The sequence below is a fragment of the Cryptomeria japonica genome, chromosome 4 (assembly GCF_030272615.1).
Source record: "Cryptomeria japonica chromosome 4, Sugi_1.0, whole genome shotgun sequence".
NCBI classification, from domain to species: domain Eukaryota; kingdom Viridiplantae; phylum Streptophyta; class Pinopsida; order Cupressales; family Cupressaceae; genus Cryptomeria; species Cryptomeria japonica.
This window is the reverse complement of record NC_081408.1, coordinates 80984406-81002193: the sequence shown is the minus strand read 5'-3', so window position 1 is coordinate 81002193 and position 17788 is coordinate 80984406. Positions and strand designations below refer to the sequence as shown.

The 17788-nt window shown below is 38.1% G+C and overlaps 1 protein-coding gene across 2 annotated transcripts in view; it reads right to left on the bottom strand.

The window, feature by feature from the left end:
* The window catches only part of LOC131029483 (putative glucose-6-phosphate 1-epimerase), a 45803-nt gene that overhangs the window by 17530 nt on the left and 10485 nt on the right, over positions 1-17788 (bottom strand). Inside the window, exon 2 of one of the 2 annotated variants that reach the window (XM_057959983.2) lies at positions 10974-11087. The exons of the other annotated variant lie outside the window; for it this stretch is intronic. Coding sequence (XP_057815966.1) covers positions 10974-11087 — 114 coding nt within the window. The remainder of the gene's footprint in view (positions 1-10973; positions 11088-17788) is intronic. 2 annotated transcript variants of the gene reach the window in all.

Sequence of the window (17788 nt, the reverse complement as noted above, 5' to 3'; positions counted from 1 at the left end):
AGATTGAGGGCATCCTTAGACATGCATTTGAACAAGTATGGTCACAAAGTGAGAAGAATTTGAGCCAAGAAGGCAAATTTCGCTCCTGACCCTTCCAAAGGGTCCAGAGCGAAATTCCTAAGTGGTCTAATATTTTGCTTAGGTCCTTGAGCAAAACCTATTCCTTGGCAATTTTGGAGGTTAATGACTTGATCTTGGTGAGGTAATGTTGAGAATGAGGTCTGATTGAGCAACTTTGTCAAAATTCGCTCCTGACCCTTCCAAAGGGTTCTGAGCGAAATTCTTATAGGGCCTGTCCCTGAGAAGGATTCTAAGGCAAATTCTATCTCGATGCCTTCTTGTTAATAATTTAAGGTAAGAAATGCTATGAACGGGATAAATATATCATGTGTACTTGATCATCTTTTGGTTTGTGTTGCAGGTGAAAGAAAATCAGGCCAGGACAAGGACGACCTATTCTAAGCCCATCATCATCAAGGACACTCCAAATGCATGGAGGAAGACTTCAAGTGTTCAAGAAAAGCATTGGGAGATTTCAAGTGTTCAAGGAATTGCAAGCTATCTCCAAAACCTTCTCTTCGCCACACTAATGAACCAAAAGATGACAAAGAAAGGCTTTGCCAGCACTCCAAAGCGAGATATACTACCGGAGGAAGAAGACTTGACCATAAGGAAGCCTCATCAAGCACAGGGGAGTCGAGGAAGTACATCATTCATCACGTCAGAAATAGAGGAGGATCAACCAAGTCACAAGTGTTAGACAAGGTAGCATCCCAGTCATCATTCCTCCAGTCAAATTTGTCCACCTCAGCATGACCAGATTCAATGTACCTAATTTATCGGTGATGGCACAAACTTCGGTGTACCTACCCCTGCTTCCTATTGGTCCTCACTCCTGGAATGTAATTTTCTCATTGGCTAAGGAAGTTTGTTATAACAAACCCTAATTAAAGTTTCTATCCTGTAATCCTAGCCATTGATTCTAAGTCAATCAAAGTCGTCAATTTGTAAAGGGCTCTCTATATAAAGCCTTGGCTCTTCATTTGTAAGGGTTAATAGTCAAAGAATAGTTAAGAGTTAGCAAAAGAGAGATAGTCAATAATTAGTAGCTCAATAGTAGATAGCATTTTAGAGTAGAGTGGAAAGAGAAGACAAAGATTGTTGCCAAGAGATTGTTGCAAAAGACATGTAAACTTCATTGAAGGAATGGTGAATTCTATGTGTCGATTCTACAATTTGCATGGTCTCTATACTTCTCAAATTTAATTTCATGTTATTAGATGAATGGAAGAAATTTGTATGATCAATGGTGAAATTTATATATCCATACTACTAGCGGTTTGTTGATTGCAAACTTGCCCTACGTAGTGTTGACGTGTATTTTGTACACTATCAAACACAGAATAAAATACCTAAAGGTACCTTATCCTCTCTTGAGTAAAGCCTCTGATTGCTGAAGATATCGCGAAAAAGGATCAATCAGGATGACTCCAAGGTTCTTGTATGTAGGGTCTCTACGTGTGGATAAGCTCTCTGTGGTATGATGTGATTTGCTGGAATCACAAGGGGACTTACATTTGATGATTGAACTTCTGATTTGCTTTGAATATTGCTGGACACGGGATTTTACTAACTTTGACTTGAAAAAAGGAAAAAAGATGAGGGCGAAGAGAGGATCTAATCCTAATACTAAGAATGTAGGAGCAATGATTGATCTTTGATGAAACTCTAACTAGGTCTTGTTTTGACATCGCAGGACCATCTCCACAAGGCTAGTGCGATCTTCGAAGGGAAGCTTTATGATGTTCAAATCATCACTGCAGGCATAGACACCATCAGGTTGATGCATATCAATGAAGAAGCGACAATTGAAGTTAGGCTTAAGCTGAATGATTCCAGTTGACTACGCAAGGCAAGTCTGCAATCAACAAACTGCTAGTAGTATGGATGTACGAATTCCACCATCAATCAAGCACATTTCTTCCACTCATCTAATAACATGAAATCAAATACGAGAAGTATAAAGACCATGCAAATTGTCGAATCGACCCATAAATTTCACCATTTCTTTAATGAAGTTACAAGTCTTTTACAACAACATCTTGGCAACAATCTTTGCCTTCTCTCTCTACTCTACTCTAGTTACTATTCTATTTCTATCTTCTAACTATTTTCAACTCTCTAACTATTATCTAACTATTGCTAATTGCCTTTACAAAATGAAATGCCAGGGCTTATTTAGTGCCTTCAATACAATTCGATGGCTTAGATCAATTCGAGATCAATGGCCAAGATTTTACAATGAAAACCCTAATTAGGGTTTGTTACAATCATTACATAACATTTAATGCTTGACCAATGATAAAATTGTATTGCTTGGACACATGTCCTCTCTAGAAAATTCCACCAATGAATAGCCGGGGTAGGTACATCGGAGTTTGTGCCACCTTCCATGAGTTAGGTACATTGGATCTGGACATGCTGAGGTGGACCACACTGATTGGAGAAGTGATGACTAGGATGCCACCTCGTCTGACACTTGTAACTTGGTAGATATTCAACTTGATGTTGTTGAGAAGCTATCTTTAATTAACTCTTCTAAAATTATTTGCTTCTTCAACGAACCCTTGTTCTGACTTCTTGTGTCCTTGATGTGCAGGATGATTGATGTACCTCGCCTTGGAATACTGGATTGGAAGAGGTCGCCCTTATCCTGATGATGCTGGATCGAAGAAGGCCGTCCTTGTCGATGCTAGGCTGGAGGAGGTCGCCCTTGTCCTTGCTTGATCGTTCTTGATCTGGCTTGATTTTCCTTGAGGAGAGTCTTCCGACTTGTAGATCTTTCGAGCTTGGAGTCGCCATCTTGATACCTACACAACATTTCATAATAAGTAATAGATTTTGCAATGTATAAACATAGATTAGATTAAAGATTGAATTTAGAAAACTTCATGATAAGTCTTCGAGTTATCATTTCCTAAATACGATTGAGCTACTGGAAATTCAAATTTTCAAAATTCAAAATTCAAGATTAAGGCTAGGACGACTTTTGAAATTCAAAAATAAGAACAAAGAGGACTTCGCCATACCTCACTTGAGAGCTAACTTAACAAAAGATGCTAAAACTATGAAATTCGCCTAGGCAAAAACGAAGATTGAAGTATTCAACGTGATCCTCCTCTAGCAAAGGCGCCTTTCTTGTCAACTCAACCAACTTTGGGGTCTTCCAACGCCTTGAGGGCAAATGCGCTCCACTTGAACACAATTCGCACTCCTCTTGATGAGATTTCGCACTCCTCCTTGTCTTCCAAATCGCATGCAAATGAATGATTAAATGATGATTTAAAATGCCATATCACACCCCCTTTATATAAGCGCTTACCTCTTCAATCCCCCATAGGCCGACTTTTGAAAATAGGCAAATAAAAAAAAAAAATTTCAAATAAAAATGGAGGCCGACTTTGTAAAATATAGAAAATAAAACCCAAGCGCTCCAATTTTATTTAGATTAATTGATTAAAATGCCTTTATAATTAATTATTTCGATTTTTAAAAGGCAAAATTAAAATTAAATTAATCAATTAAATGCCTTGTGCGCACCTATTAAATGCCGATTTTTAATTTAAAAAAATCAAGGTTCATCGAAATTTAGCGTTTAATGCATTTGAAAATGATGTTGGCGCCTAAACATGGGAGATATAAGGGATACAAACCACATCGCTCTGGTCCCTGGGAGAGGGACAGGAGCGCCTTAGTATTTTGTTCTTGAATTTCTCGCTTTTTACGTTCAAAGTCACTTCCTCTACGTTGAAACTGGCATTTTAAATAGGAACCTTGAGCTTGATTGATTCAATGTTTTGAAATGAATGCCTCCTAGACCATTTTCGCTCTGGTCCCTGACTGAGGGACAGGAGCGATTTTGCTTTTCTTCCTTGGTCTTTGTCTCCTTAATCACCAATTTGCATCCCAAGGCAAGTAACAATTTTATCCATTCATTCCACGCGTACTTTACTTGTCCTTTACAAGGCAAATTTGATATTCAAGTGAATATCGCCCTGGTCCCTTGGTGAGGGACAGGAGCGAACTTTACATTTTAGCTTAAGATTGCCATCCTTTGACGTTAACCCCTTGCTTGTCATCTTCCCAAAGACATTTTCGACCTTGTGCGACCTCGCCTTGGCATAGTTTTTGAAGGAAATGACTAGTTTAATGAATATCGCCCTGGTCCTTGACTGAAGGACAGGAGCGAACTTTTGTTTTTGGTATAAACATTTGATCGTATGAACTTCCAATTGCCTTCAAAGAGTAAAATAATGTCCTTTATTCCTTCTTGAACGTTTGAAACGGAAGAGTTATTCAAAATTTAAGCATACTTGCATATTTCGCTCTGGTCCCTGGGAGAGGGACAGGAGCGCTTTGGCTATTTCCATCACTTTTTGCGGTCTTTGCAACTTCATTCTTCTTCGAAACATTTCCAATATCATTGCCGCCTTGTACCTTGGCTTGGAGTCATTAAAATTCGAAGGGGAAGGCAAAATAACCAAGATTTCGCCCTGGTCCTTGACTGAAGGACAGGAGCGAACTTTCATTTGTAGGCTCAATCATTCTTTGCCAACGTTTAAAACTATCTTCAATGGATCCGCTATGCTCCCCTACACTCATCTTTGACATGGAATTTGCTTCAACTTGGTGAGAAATTTGTCTTAGAAAGAAATCGCTCTGGTCCCTTGGAGAGGGACAGGAGCGCCTAGGACAAAATAGGCTTCACTGGCATCTTGCACTCTTCAAAATTATATTCAATAGATTCGTTACGCCTCCTTTTGCTTGCCTCAAACTTAAAAACTCATTTCACTTCACCAAAAACTTGTCTTTTAAGGAAATCGCTCTGGTCCCTAGGAGAGGGACAGGAGCGCTTTCATTAAAATTCGCCCTGGTCCTAGCAGAGGGACAGGAGCGATTTTGACTCTTTGAGTAGATTTTCTCCATCGAGGTGCACTCAAATTATATTCAACTGATAAAACACATTTTCTTTGTTCTCCTTAAATCGCGAAATCATTAAAATCTTGCAAGGACAAAGCAATCTTGGATTTCAAGCTCCGGTCCTTCAGTGAGGGACAAGAGCGATTTTGTCCTTCTAGGCCAAATCGTTACAATTTTCATCAAAAAAAGTCTTGGCTAAGGAAGATATCATCTTACTTCATGCTATGAATAAAAGTTAATGTCCAAAAAAGGTCTAAAATTGTGCATATAAAGAAAAGCGCTCTGGTCCTTCAGTGAGGGACAGGAGCGAATTTGACCTTCTAGGCAAAAACTTCATCATTTCATTGTTTTTGATCAAGTCTGGATGCTCTATCATGCTCATTTCGTCCTTCACCATGCCTTTGATGTCTCAATTTAACCAAACAAGGCGAGGAATGGCTCAAATAAGCTTTTTCGCTCTGGACCCTTGGTGAGGGACATGAGCGATTCGCCTTGGACCCTTGGAGAGGGACAGGAGCGAAATTCGCTCTGGATCCTCAGTGAAGGACAGGAGCGAAATTTGACTTTTTGAACTCTCTATCAGGATAATTTTTATGGAATATAACATTTTAAGTATAAGAACTTATACTTTAAGTTATATTCCATATATACTTTCAGGATGTTTGAGAGTGGTTTCAGACCTCCAGGAGTTATATTGCAAAATCTAGTTTTTGGAGGTTTTTCAGTTTCCAGACTTAGTCAAATTCAAGATCAGGACATTCCAGACTTAGCCAAATTTCAGGATCAGGACTTCACTCAAGCCGGACTTGCTATCCTATTGATCTCCCGACAGCACTCAAAATGCAAAGGCTAACTAACAAAACCCTAAAAAACCTAAAAAGACAAACCCTAAAAAGCAAAAAAAGCAAGGGTCCCCATTTGCAATGGGGCGATGTGTGAAAACGTCACAACACGTAGTCAACTGGAATCATTCAGCTAAGCTTAACTCCAATTATCAATTCTTCATTGATATGCATCAACTTGGCGGTGTCTATGCTTGTAGCGGTGATTTGAACATCATAAAGCTTTCCTTAGAAGATCGCACTAACCTTGTGGAGATGATCCTAGCATGTCAAAGCAAGACTTAGTTAAAGTTTCATCAAAGGTCATCCATTGCTCCTACATTCTTAGTGTTAGAATTAGATCCTTCTCCAACCCTTATCCTTTTCCCTTTTTTAAAAATCAAGGATCAGTAAAGACCCACGTTCCAATGATATCCAAAGCAAATCAAACGCTCAGGTCATCGAGTGTAAGTCCCCTTGTGATTCCAGCAAAATCACATCATACCGCGAGAAGCTTATCCACAAGTAGAGAACCTACATAAAAGAACCTTGGAGTTGCCTCAATTGATCCTTACGCAAAATCTTCAGCATTCGGGGAAACTTTGTTCAAGAGAGGATAAGATACCTTGGTATTTTATTCTGTGTTTGCATGTGCATGAAAAACACATCAACAAGTCCCTTGCACATGGTTGCCTTTGCATTGAACCCCAAGTGGTACAAGTAAACGCTTGGTAAAGTTACACCCATACAAGATGGTGAGGGTAAGGTAGGCTAGAGTGCTAGTCATGGATAGGTGTAACTTGAGATAGAAATTGAATGGCTAGAGTGGACAATGCCTAATGATTGAATGGCTAGCCATTGGTCCATAAAAACTTGAGATAGTAATTGAATGGCTAGAGTGCTAGTCATGGATAGGTGTACAAACATTAGGCATTGTCCACTCACCAATATCATGGTTACATGTATAGAGGGCCCATGTTTTCTTAAGGCGGTTGATTAATTAGAACATCACAAAGATGTCAAATTTCAGTTTCAGATACTCAAAGATGATATTGAGAAGATTGGGCCACAAAATTTGGTCCAAGTAGTAACAAATGTGGCCCATGTGTGCAAAACTACAAGGAAATTGATTGAGACAGCTTATAGACATACTTAGTGGACTCCTTGTTGTGCATGCCAAGAATAATGCACTCAAGGACATGGGGAAAATTGATTGGATCAAACCAATGGTCAAGGATGCTAGAGATGTGCAAATGTTTACCTACAACTACCACACTTCACATGCACTCTTTATGAGCTTCACTAAGGAGTTCTTGAAACCTATCAAGACTAGATATACATCTTATTTCATACTCTTGAGGAGAATGCTCGAGTTGCAAGAGGCATTGCAACTAATGGTTATGACAACAAAATGGAACTAGTGGCCTATGTCCAAGACAAAGCAAGGGAAGAGGGTGAAGGATGTAATGAAGAGTGATGTTTTTTGGGATGACGCAAAATATCTAGTCTCCATGATTACTCCAGTTTTCCAAGTCATCAAATATGGGGATGCCAATGCACCTAGCCTTGGAAAGATGTATGAGTGAATTGATACTATTCTTGACCAAATGAGGGTTGTTGTGCAAGAGGACCTCACACTAGCATTCAACAATGAGCATAGTCAGCCAATCATTCATTGGAGATGGGAGAATCTCAACACTCCCTTGCACATGGCTACCCATGCATTAAACCCCAAGTATTACAAGCAAAGGCTTGGTAGTACAAGCAAAGGCCTGCACATGGCTACCCATGCATTGAACCCCAAGTAGTACAAGCAAAGGCCTGCTAGAGTTACACTCATACAAGATGGTGAGGTGAAGGCAAGGTTCATTAGAGCCATCAAAAAGATGTATGATCTTGTTGATGCCAACATCATTCGCATTAAGAGGACAAAATTTGCCACTCTTAGGGTTACTCTGAGGTGGCCAAGATGCATATGGCAACCATGGCATAGGACCCAATTTTGTGGTGGAATTTTCATAGATCAATTTCTTTGACTACCACTCTAACCATTCAATTACCATCTAAGGTTTCCAGTTTTTCAGTTGTTGAAATGAATTAGTCTACTTATAGCTTCATTCAATCTCTTAAGAAAAACAGACTTACCTCTAGGAGGGCAGAAAATCAAGTGGTTGTACATAGTGTTTTGCATCTCATTGATTACAAAATACTTTTGTACAAAGAGAGCCCAACAACATGGTGGGAACTCGAGCCAAAGGAGATAGCACAAATTGATGAGGATGTTGCAGTTAAACAGGCAAGGCCAATTGGTATTAGTTTGGTGAAGCTTAACCATGTGTCCTGTAATGTCCCCATTTTCAAATTCTCTTACTTTGCAGATGGCGATAACTTTATGGGTTTGTGTTAGCCTAATTGAAAGGGTAATTTGATGTTCTCATAGGGTTTAGTGTTGTTATATCACATTTTCAGGTGTTATTTCCAACTTCCAATGTGGTTTCCAAGATTCTTGAAGGGGGTGTATGTTTTTAGTAAGTCACCCGGTTGGGTTTGATTATCATCTTTCATCATCAACATTGCTTCTACACAATCGATTTTCAATTCCGATGCTTTTTGGCCATCGTCGCTACTTGGGTGTGTTTTAGAGCTATAATTAATTTATTTTACTAAGGTTGCTATTTTAATTAAATGAATTTATCAAGCACCTCAATATTACTGCTTGTTGGAAAGAGAAAGGAAAGTTTGAAATGATGGAACGCTAAAAATTGACTATACGTGCTAGAAATGTTTGAAAAATAGAATAAATCAATTTTCAGAGTTATACAGTTTATTTAATTATTAAAGTGATTTTAAAATGGAGTTTTCAAAAATTTCTTGAAAAGGCTTATAAAAAAGGAGTTGATAACTCATTTGGTATTATGCAGATTATTCATTTTCTTTGATTTGAGACACTTGTGGTTTTGAAGATTGGACTTGGTTCATTTCAGCATTCCTGAGGACGAAAAAAACCCCTTGAAGAAGATTGACTTCAATGGTGAAAGATCTACCCTGGCAAATGATTTGGCAGAATTATCCAAGTTTTGCAGTTGCACTTCAACATTTGAGGTATTTTGAAAATTTGTGAAGTCTTCAATAAAGACAAATTTTAGAGTTTGTGAAGATTTTGGTTAATCTTAGGAAGAGATGGATGCCTTGGCATTTGAAGGTATTCTATTGTTTCTTAATACAATCCATTGATTTGGGACTCAGCGAGTACTCGCCATATTTTTTCCCTCGTGAGTGGCTCATGGGTTTACTTGCCAATCACAAGTGTTGACAATACTCACATGTGACTTGCCCAACTCACAGGATGCTCACATGACTCACAAGGACTCGCCATCACAGGAAAAAGCAAAATAAATGCCTAGAATACAAGTAATAGCCAAAAAAAGGCATAGAACACAGGTATAATAAAAAATAACATCCAATAAGCCCAAAAAACACGAGGTTTGAAAACAACAAGTAAAATGCACTAAAAATGCTTTTTTTTTCCTTCTTAAAGCCCTAAACAAATATCAGAAAGAATTCAATGCAATTTGGAGAGGGTTTAAGGGACCGATTTTTTGTTGAGTTTTCGCAGAGTTTTTGCCGTGTCAAAAATTTGACCTTGCTGAATACGCTCGGAGTCTAAGTATGCAATCTATGATCCAATCTGTCTTGGGCAACTCATTAGGAGTTTGAAGCAAAATAAATATTAAAAGCACTTTGGCATGGGAGTTTGACTTTCTTGGCCACTTCACTATATTGTATTGTCTCAGTGTGGCTTGGCTTCCTTAGCCTCTATCCTTTGGCGTGGACCTTCATCACATTGGTTGGCATTCTCTTTCTTCATGTGGAACTCTTAATTCATGGCGTAAGCGTGTCTTCAGGCCTTTCATGACAAATGAACAGCATTTGATTATTGATTAGGGGAACGCCAAGATTGTGTTAGCTGAAGCAAAGGGGTTGAATAGAGAACAAATACCCTCATAGCCGCCTCTTCTTCTCTAAGCACTCTTTCTGCTAGTGTTCTGTACAATTCTGAACCATGTAATATATAGTTACAGACTGTTACTCATGCTAAAAGGTTAGAAGTTGTGTGCTAGATAATTTCTGATTTCTGTTCATTAACAGCAGTTAATATTACTTGTAATCAGGTCTTACAGTCAATAGATATTTTATTCTGTCATAGTTGCATTTGCCAAATGATATGAATCTTGTATGCGTCTTGGATTTTATGATTTAACCAAACCATTAAACAAGTAAACAACAAGCAAAAATCTCTTCAAAGAAAACCTGCAAACTGTTTGACGAAATTACTCAGTGAGGAAAAGTGAAAAATATTAAGCAAGATTCCATAGGGGATCTTACATGTCCATTTCTAACAGTTCTAGTGATGAGGAGTTTGGCGATGATCACAGGCCTTACTTCACTCCATTTTGTTATTTTGACATCATTGTACTCATTGTAATCATCATTATGAAATCTTGAATATAAATTTTGAACTCATCATTTCATTGTTCAAACTTCAATGTTGTTGATTGTTAAGTAGTACAATAGGTTTTACTAATTTGCCAAAGTTCCATTTGTAAATTCAAAATTGTAATTCTTATATGTCTTTTTATAACTATTTTTTCAAGTACTACATGTATAATAGCGCCACCCCTGCCACTGTCTCCAAACTTAGGCCCTTGGTACCCCTGTCCTTGAAACCCATCCCTATGTCCCCCCATTAAGAACATCCATGGAACTATGCTGAAAACCATTGCAATATACAAGACATTATCTCTTTCCCTTGTCTAAAACCTTCTGGGAGGTGTGTGCCATTTGAAACCAGTTATAATTTTCTTGTCCTTCTTCTGTTGGGATTGAAAAATAATCCTTTACGTTGATCCTTAGGGATGATGATAGCGATCACAGAGCCAATTCAAGGTTCTATCAATATGGCACACCTGAATATCCAATACAACTTCATATTGACAGTCTCCAGTTTACTAAAAGGCTCCCAAAGCATTGTTGTTGTAACATTAAAGTTATTTCAATCATTTTCCATAAGATTTTTAGTTTTTCATAACTAGGACAAAAATAAGAGAATGGATGATTATAAGTGCAAACAAATCCAAAATTCATGTACATAAGAATAACTACAAAACTCACCTACCACCATCAGATTTGAGAACAACTTTTGTAAGCTTTCCTTCTCCCTCTTCTGCTTTCACTCCCAAGCAACCAATCTCTTGGTTCAATTTCTCAGCAGTAATAGCCGCACTTCTGCCAAAATGGGAGAAAAAAAAATCACTATATGATCCTCACAAGTTGCTTGAAATATAAGAACTGAAAATCAATAAATTTCACTTAATATAACCGTCATTGTAATCCAGTATAATATTTCTTTATACTGATGTGAAATATAAACGTACAACACATGTATGATCCTAGCTATATAGAGTGCTTGGTGATTAAACTTGTAAAATCAAAGATAATAATGTCAATGAGGCCGGAAATTTGTTATTGAATGAAAGACAGATTCACAACACTGTATAAAAAGGTAGCACTGTTATACATCTAACAGATTATTGTGACGTGTGGAAGGTATGATTGCCCAAGACTGTTGTGACGTTTTCACACATCGCCCCATTGCAAATGGGGACCCATGTTTTTTTTTGCTCGTTTTGCTCGTTTTCGCTTTGCTTTTTTAGGGTTTTGTTAGTTTGTTAGTTGTCTGGATTTAGGGTCAAGCCTTAGGGTTTTAATTACCGTCTTTTCAGGCCAGAATCCAGTCAGTTTTGAGAGCTTTTTGAATTTCCTTTTCTAGAATGCAAATTTTGAATGCAATGAATTCGCCAGAATGGTCTAATTTTCAATTGGAATGTTGATGCAGAGCTTAAATTTGTGTAAGTGTTGAAGATGAAATGTGAATTTTTGTCCAATTGAATATTTTTGACCAAATTTTGACATTTTTGATTTTTGATCCTAGGCATCTCAAATGATTTGTTTTCGCCTTGTGAAGTGTTAAAATGTGTAAAATCATGTTATTTTGGCCTGTAGGAGCAAAATCGCTCCTGTCCCTCAGTGAAGGACGGGAGCTCGTTTTCAAATATTTTACTATTCCTGCAGGGTCAAGATGAATTACGAATTGGAAGTGATGGAGAAAGGCGAGATCTTTCCATTGAATATAAATTGAAGATTTTCATGAGCACAGAAATGCCTCCAGGGGAAAAATCGCTCCTGTCCCTCAGTGAAGGACCGGAGCTACAAATCCAATTTTGCTTTGTCCTTGCAAGATTTTAACGTCTTGACGATGTGAAAAGGTCCAAAGAGGTGCATTTTATCAAATGAATATAACTTGAAGCGTCGCCCAGGGGATCACATAGGATAGCAAGTCCGGCTTGAGTGAGGTCCTGATCCTGAAATTTGGCTAAGTCTGGAATGCCCTGATCCTGAATTTGACTAAGTCTGGAAACTGAAAAAACCTCCAAAAACTAGATTTTGCAATATAACTCCTGGAGGTCTGAAACCACTCTCAAACATCCTGAAAGTATATATGGAATATAACTTAAAGTATAAGTGACTTAAATGTTATATTCCATTAAAATTATCCTGATAAAGAGTGCGAAAAGTCAAATTTCGCTCGTGTCCTTCTCCAAGGGTCTAGAGCGAAAAGCGCTCCTGTCCCTCTCCAAGGGACCAAGGCGAATCGCTCGTGTCCCTCACCAAAGGTCCAGAGCGAAAATGCTTAGTTGAGCCATTCCTGACCTTGTTTGGACGAATCGAGACATCAAAGGCATGGTGAAGGACGAAATGAGCATGATAGAACATCCAGACTTGATCAAAAACAATGAAATGATGAAGTTTTTGCCTAGAGGGTCAAATTCGCTCCTGTCCCTCACTGAAGGACCAGAGCGAAATTCTTCATAAGGTACGATCTGGGCAAAAATCAAGCAAATTTTATGTTCGAAGGCAAGAAAGGAGGTCAATCGAACCCGTTGAAGACAAATTGAAGATTATCAAACGTCAACAAAGGACCAAAATGCTTAAGTTCGCTCCTGTCCCTCAGGAAGGGACCAGAGCGATTTTTGTTGTAGATGATTTTCTCGCCAAATTTCAACCGATCTCAAGGCATGAATGAATGAAAGGAGGCATTGCGAATCCGTTGAATATAATTTTCGAAGGTGATGAAGTGAAATGAGGCCCACAAGAGCAAAATCGCTCCTGTCCCTCTCCAAGGGACCAGGGCGAGGTACCTTGTAGCTCTCGTCCCTCTCCCAAGGACCAGAGCGATTTCCTTCATTAGACAGAATCCAGGCAAATGTCAAGACAAGTGTACGTTCAAAAGCAAGGAAGAACATGAGATGGACGCATTGAATACAAAATGAAGATTTTTTTGGACGTCCACAAAGGTCCTAAATGTCTAGTTCGCTCCTGTCCCTCAGGAAGGGACCAGAGCGATTTTTGATATAATTGATTTTCTTGCAAAGTTACAAACAATGTCAAGGCATGAACGAATGGAGTGAAGAAAGACGAATCCGTTGAATATAGACTTGGAACCTGACAAAGTGAGATAAAGGCTACAAAAGGAGGATTGCTCCTGTCCCTCTCCAAGGGACCAGGGCGATACAATGGTGATGTTACTTCCTATGCAAGTTCAAGGTCGATCCAAGTCAAGACAAGGTGGCGAGGGACATTTCAAGGCGTCTTTAGCAAGCACAAACATTAAAAGGTCGTCACAATGATGAAATTCGCATCCTAGGACATAGATCGCTCCTATCCCTCTCCAAGGGACCAGGGCGATGTTAGATGCATTGGTCATTTTGTGCAAGATTTACGTAAGAACAAGATTTCATAAGGGCGATCCTATCAAGAGCACTCATATTCCTTCAAGATCAAAGCAAGGTGAGGTTAAGCGAGGCAAGGGACGACGTTTGGAGGACATCACAATGAAGATCGAAGATAAAAGGATGCATATTGAACGTGAAAAATGCAAAAATCAAGACAAAATCATGGATCGCTCCTGTCCCTCTCCAAGGGACCAGGGCGATGAGGTACGTCCCTCTCATTTTCATAGTTTTGGCGCCAAATAAGCAATTCAAATTTTCCTTAAATGCTAAGTTCGATAAAAAAATTGAAAATCCTATTTAATTTGGCATTTAATGTGGCGTTGATCTTTTATTAATTATTTTGCCTTTATTAAAAATCGAAATTTGCAAATTAAAAACGTAAGGCATTAATAATTAATTAATTAATTAATAAAAATCGAATTTGAAGCGCTACAAAGGGAGGTCGGCCTTGCTAAATCATTTAAAAATCATTTAAAAAATTGTTTTATATCCTCAAGTCGGCCTAAGGGATAAATGCAATCCAAGCACTATATATGGGGAGTGGAAGATTTCATTTTCACATCATCATTTTATCCTTCTACATGCGAATTAAGGAAGACAAGGGAGAAGTGCGATTTGGAGTTTACTAATAAAGGTGGTGCGATATCTTGGAGACTTCGTTGGAGCGAATTTGTCAAGGATTGAAGACCACGTCAAAGGTGCGAGACTAGGAGGATTTGTTAAGGCGAACTTGAAGATCCATTTGAGCAAATTGTCAAAGAGGCAAGACTTGAAGATCACGTTGAAATCCAAAGGTGGTGAAATTGATCTTTTGAGGAGATAACATTGAAGACTATTTATACCTCAATTTCGCCTAGGCGATTTTATTCATTTTGCATTTTAGAGTTAAGCTCTCAAGTAAGGTATGGCAAGATCTCTTGTTTTAATTTCGAATTTTGATCGTCATTTCCTTAATTTTGAATTTTGGAATTTTGTTTTTCCTTAGCTCAGTCGTTTTTAGGAAATGATTAATAAAGGACTTATCATTAAGTTTCCTAAAATTTGCTCTCTAATTTATGTTATGTATTGCTAAATCGTATTACTAATTTTGAAATGTTGTGTAGGCATCGAATGAAGATCTCTTCAAGAAAAATCAAGCCGGATCAAGGACGGTCTTCGCCAGGACGATCAAGCCAGGACATGGGCGCCCTCTTTCAATCCAGCGTTCCAAGGCGAGGTACATCATCATCCTGCACATCAAGGACACAAGGAGTTAGAACAAGGGCTCGTTGAAGAAGCAAATAGATCCAGAGGAATTAATTAAAGCAAGTTTCTCAACAATATCAAGATGAATATCTACCAAGTTACAAGTGTCAGATGAGGTGGCATCCTAGTCATCACTTCTCCAATCAGTGAAGTCCATCTCAGCATGTCCAGATTCAATGTACTTAACTCATGGAAGGTGGCACAAACTCCGATGTACCTACCCCGGCTATCCATTGGTCGATTTTTCTAAAAGGGACATGTGTCCAAGCAATACAATTTTATCATTGGTCAAACATTAAATGTTATGTAATAGTTGTAACAAACCCTAATTAGGGTTTTCATTGTTGAATCTTGGCCATTGATCTTGAATTGATCTAAGCCATCAAATTGTATTGTGGGCACTATATAAGCCCAAACATTTCATTTGTAAAGGATGATTAGAGAGAGTTGTAAATAGTTGAAGGCATTTAGTAGGTAGAGAGTATTTAGAAATTGATAGAATAGCAATTAGAGTAGAATAGGAGGACAAGGCAAGAAATTGTTGCCATTGATTGTAAACAAACTCCATTTTCATTGAAGTAATGGTGAAATATGTCGTTTTTCTTGCAATTTGCATGGTTTCTTGTTGAGTCTTCAATCTTAGATGGTAGATGATTAGATGAATGGAGGAAATGTGATTGATTGATGGTGGAATTCGTACATCCATACTACTAGCAGTTTGTTGATTGCAAACTTGCCTTGTGTAGTCGACTGGAATCGTTCAGCTTAAGCTCAATTTCAATTTGTCGCCTCTTCATTGATATGCATCAACTTGGATGGTATCTATGCCTGCGGTGATGATTTGAACATCATAAAGCTTCCCTAGAAGATCGCACTAGCCTTGTGTAGATGTTCCATTGATGTCAAAACAAGATCTAGTTAGAGTTTCATCAAAAGTCAAGTCATTGCTCCTACATTCTTCGTATTAGGATTAGATCCTCTCTTCACCCCATCCTTTTTCCATTTTTTTAATCTAAGTTAGTAAGAGCCTGTGTCCAGCAAAGCAGATCGGAAGTTCAATGTAAGTCCCCTTGTGATTCCAGCAAATCACATCATACCACTGGAGCTTGTCCACATGTAGAGACCCTACCAAAAAGAACCTTGGAGTCTACCTAACTGATCCCTTACGCGAATCTTCAGCAGTTAGAGACTATTTTCTCAAGAGAGGATAAGATGCCTTTAGGTATTTTATTCTGTGTATGATTGTGTATAAAATACACGTCAACAAAGACTAACATTATAGACTCCAAATAATAATAAAATTTATTCTTCCAATGAACTGGAGGTATTTATGGGAAAAGAGAATTAACATAAAGTCTTGTACAGAATGTAGCAAATATAGGAAATCCAAATGCAATTCACATATTTTATAGGATTGAGACCGCTGCTACTGTTTAGAAGCAAAGGAAAAATTCTGGCTTCCTCCTGATAACAAAATAATATCTCATTTATGACAAATAAACATGTTATCAATGTCACATTATCTTGATGTTCGTGCCTGGTGATCCTTGAAGATAACAAGTGCTGAAGCCTAAGGTAGACTAGTCATCAAAATCTGCATCAAAATTTCAATTTGAAGAGAAAGAGAACATGCAAAATATGGATGGGTATCCAAATAAAGTGAGTGAAAGGGCAACATAGCAATGAAAGTACATTATCATGGCATAAAACTATGTATTCTTATAAAGGTCCAGCCCTGAATTAAATGATAATCAATAGGGCATTGATTTGGTAGTGGAAAGCATCCGTTTTCTATTACAGAAATTACCTATTATGATTTAATTATAATAAAATTCAATGAGACGTGTCTCTGAGCAAATTTCAAGGCCAGCAGTACCAAATAGAACTATTTAATGTGGGAAGAATCCCTGCTTAAGCTGACCACATTAGATCTGAGTCATATTGCATATAAAGACTTAGGTGCATGACTCTTTTCAATGATTAACAAGAAATACTAAAAACACAGACCTCCTAGTTATTCTTTCTATTTCCATTTGAATAGCTCTACAACTAGTGCTCTGATTTCTAATTTGAACGGCTGCATCATTAAATTGCTGCTTATTTTTATCCAGAGTTGACACAACAATAAAAATTAAAGACAATACTTTATAAAATATAAATAAATAAAACGGCAGGAAAAAGGTAAGGTGTTTTGCAGACATGACAAACATGAATCTTAGATAAGAACATCCCAGCCACCACATGTAGTGATCAGTTGAAACACCAAATATCAAGCTACACAAAGCACTACATGTGTTTCTACTTAACGCTCGCATCACATAGCAATCCAACTTCAACATGGGGTGGCAATAAGCTTGAGCCACATTCTAGTGTACAATAAACTCCAGCCACATTCTAGTGTACAATAAACATGAGTCACGATCAAGTGCACCAAATTAAACCTAGACAACCATTAAAGGTAACTCACTAAACTAGGTACCTTAATCTAAGTCACCCTCAAATATACCCCATGGTCTTCATTCCACCAATTCACCACATTTCCACTATAGTGCAAGCCACCTTATTGCATCCAGGAGGAATTGAACTTTGGTATGTTAGTTTATTGTAACTTAGTGAGGAAAATAAATAAGGATTCGAATCCTTATAGGGCTGGGCCCTTCTTCTCAATGTAATGTATGGATTAAGCATTTCATAGGGCTGGGCCCCAAACAGGAAACGTGTAACAAGTTGCAAGTTATGTAGGCCCCAAATTGGGCGCCAAAGTGCAAAGTGAAATATGTAAAATAAAGGAAATTAGTTAAGGCCGACTTAGAAGACTTGAACATGAATCTTGTATATAAACAAGATTCATTCTACACAACAAACATCCTTATCAAGTGCGATCAGCCT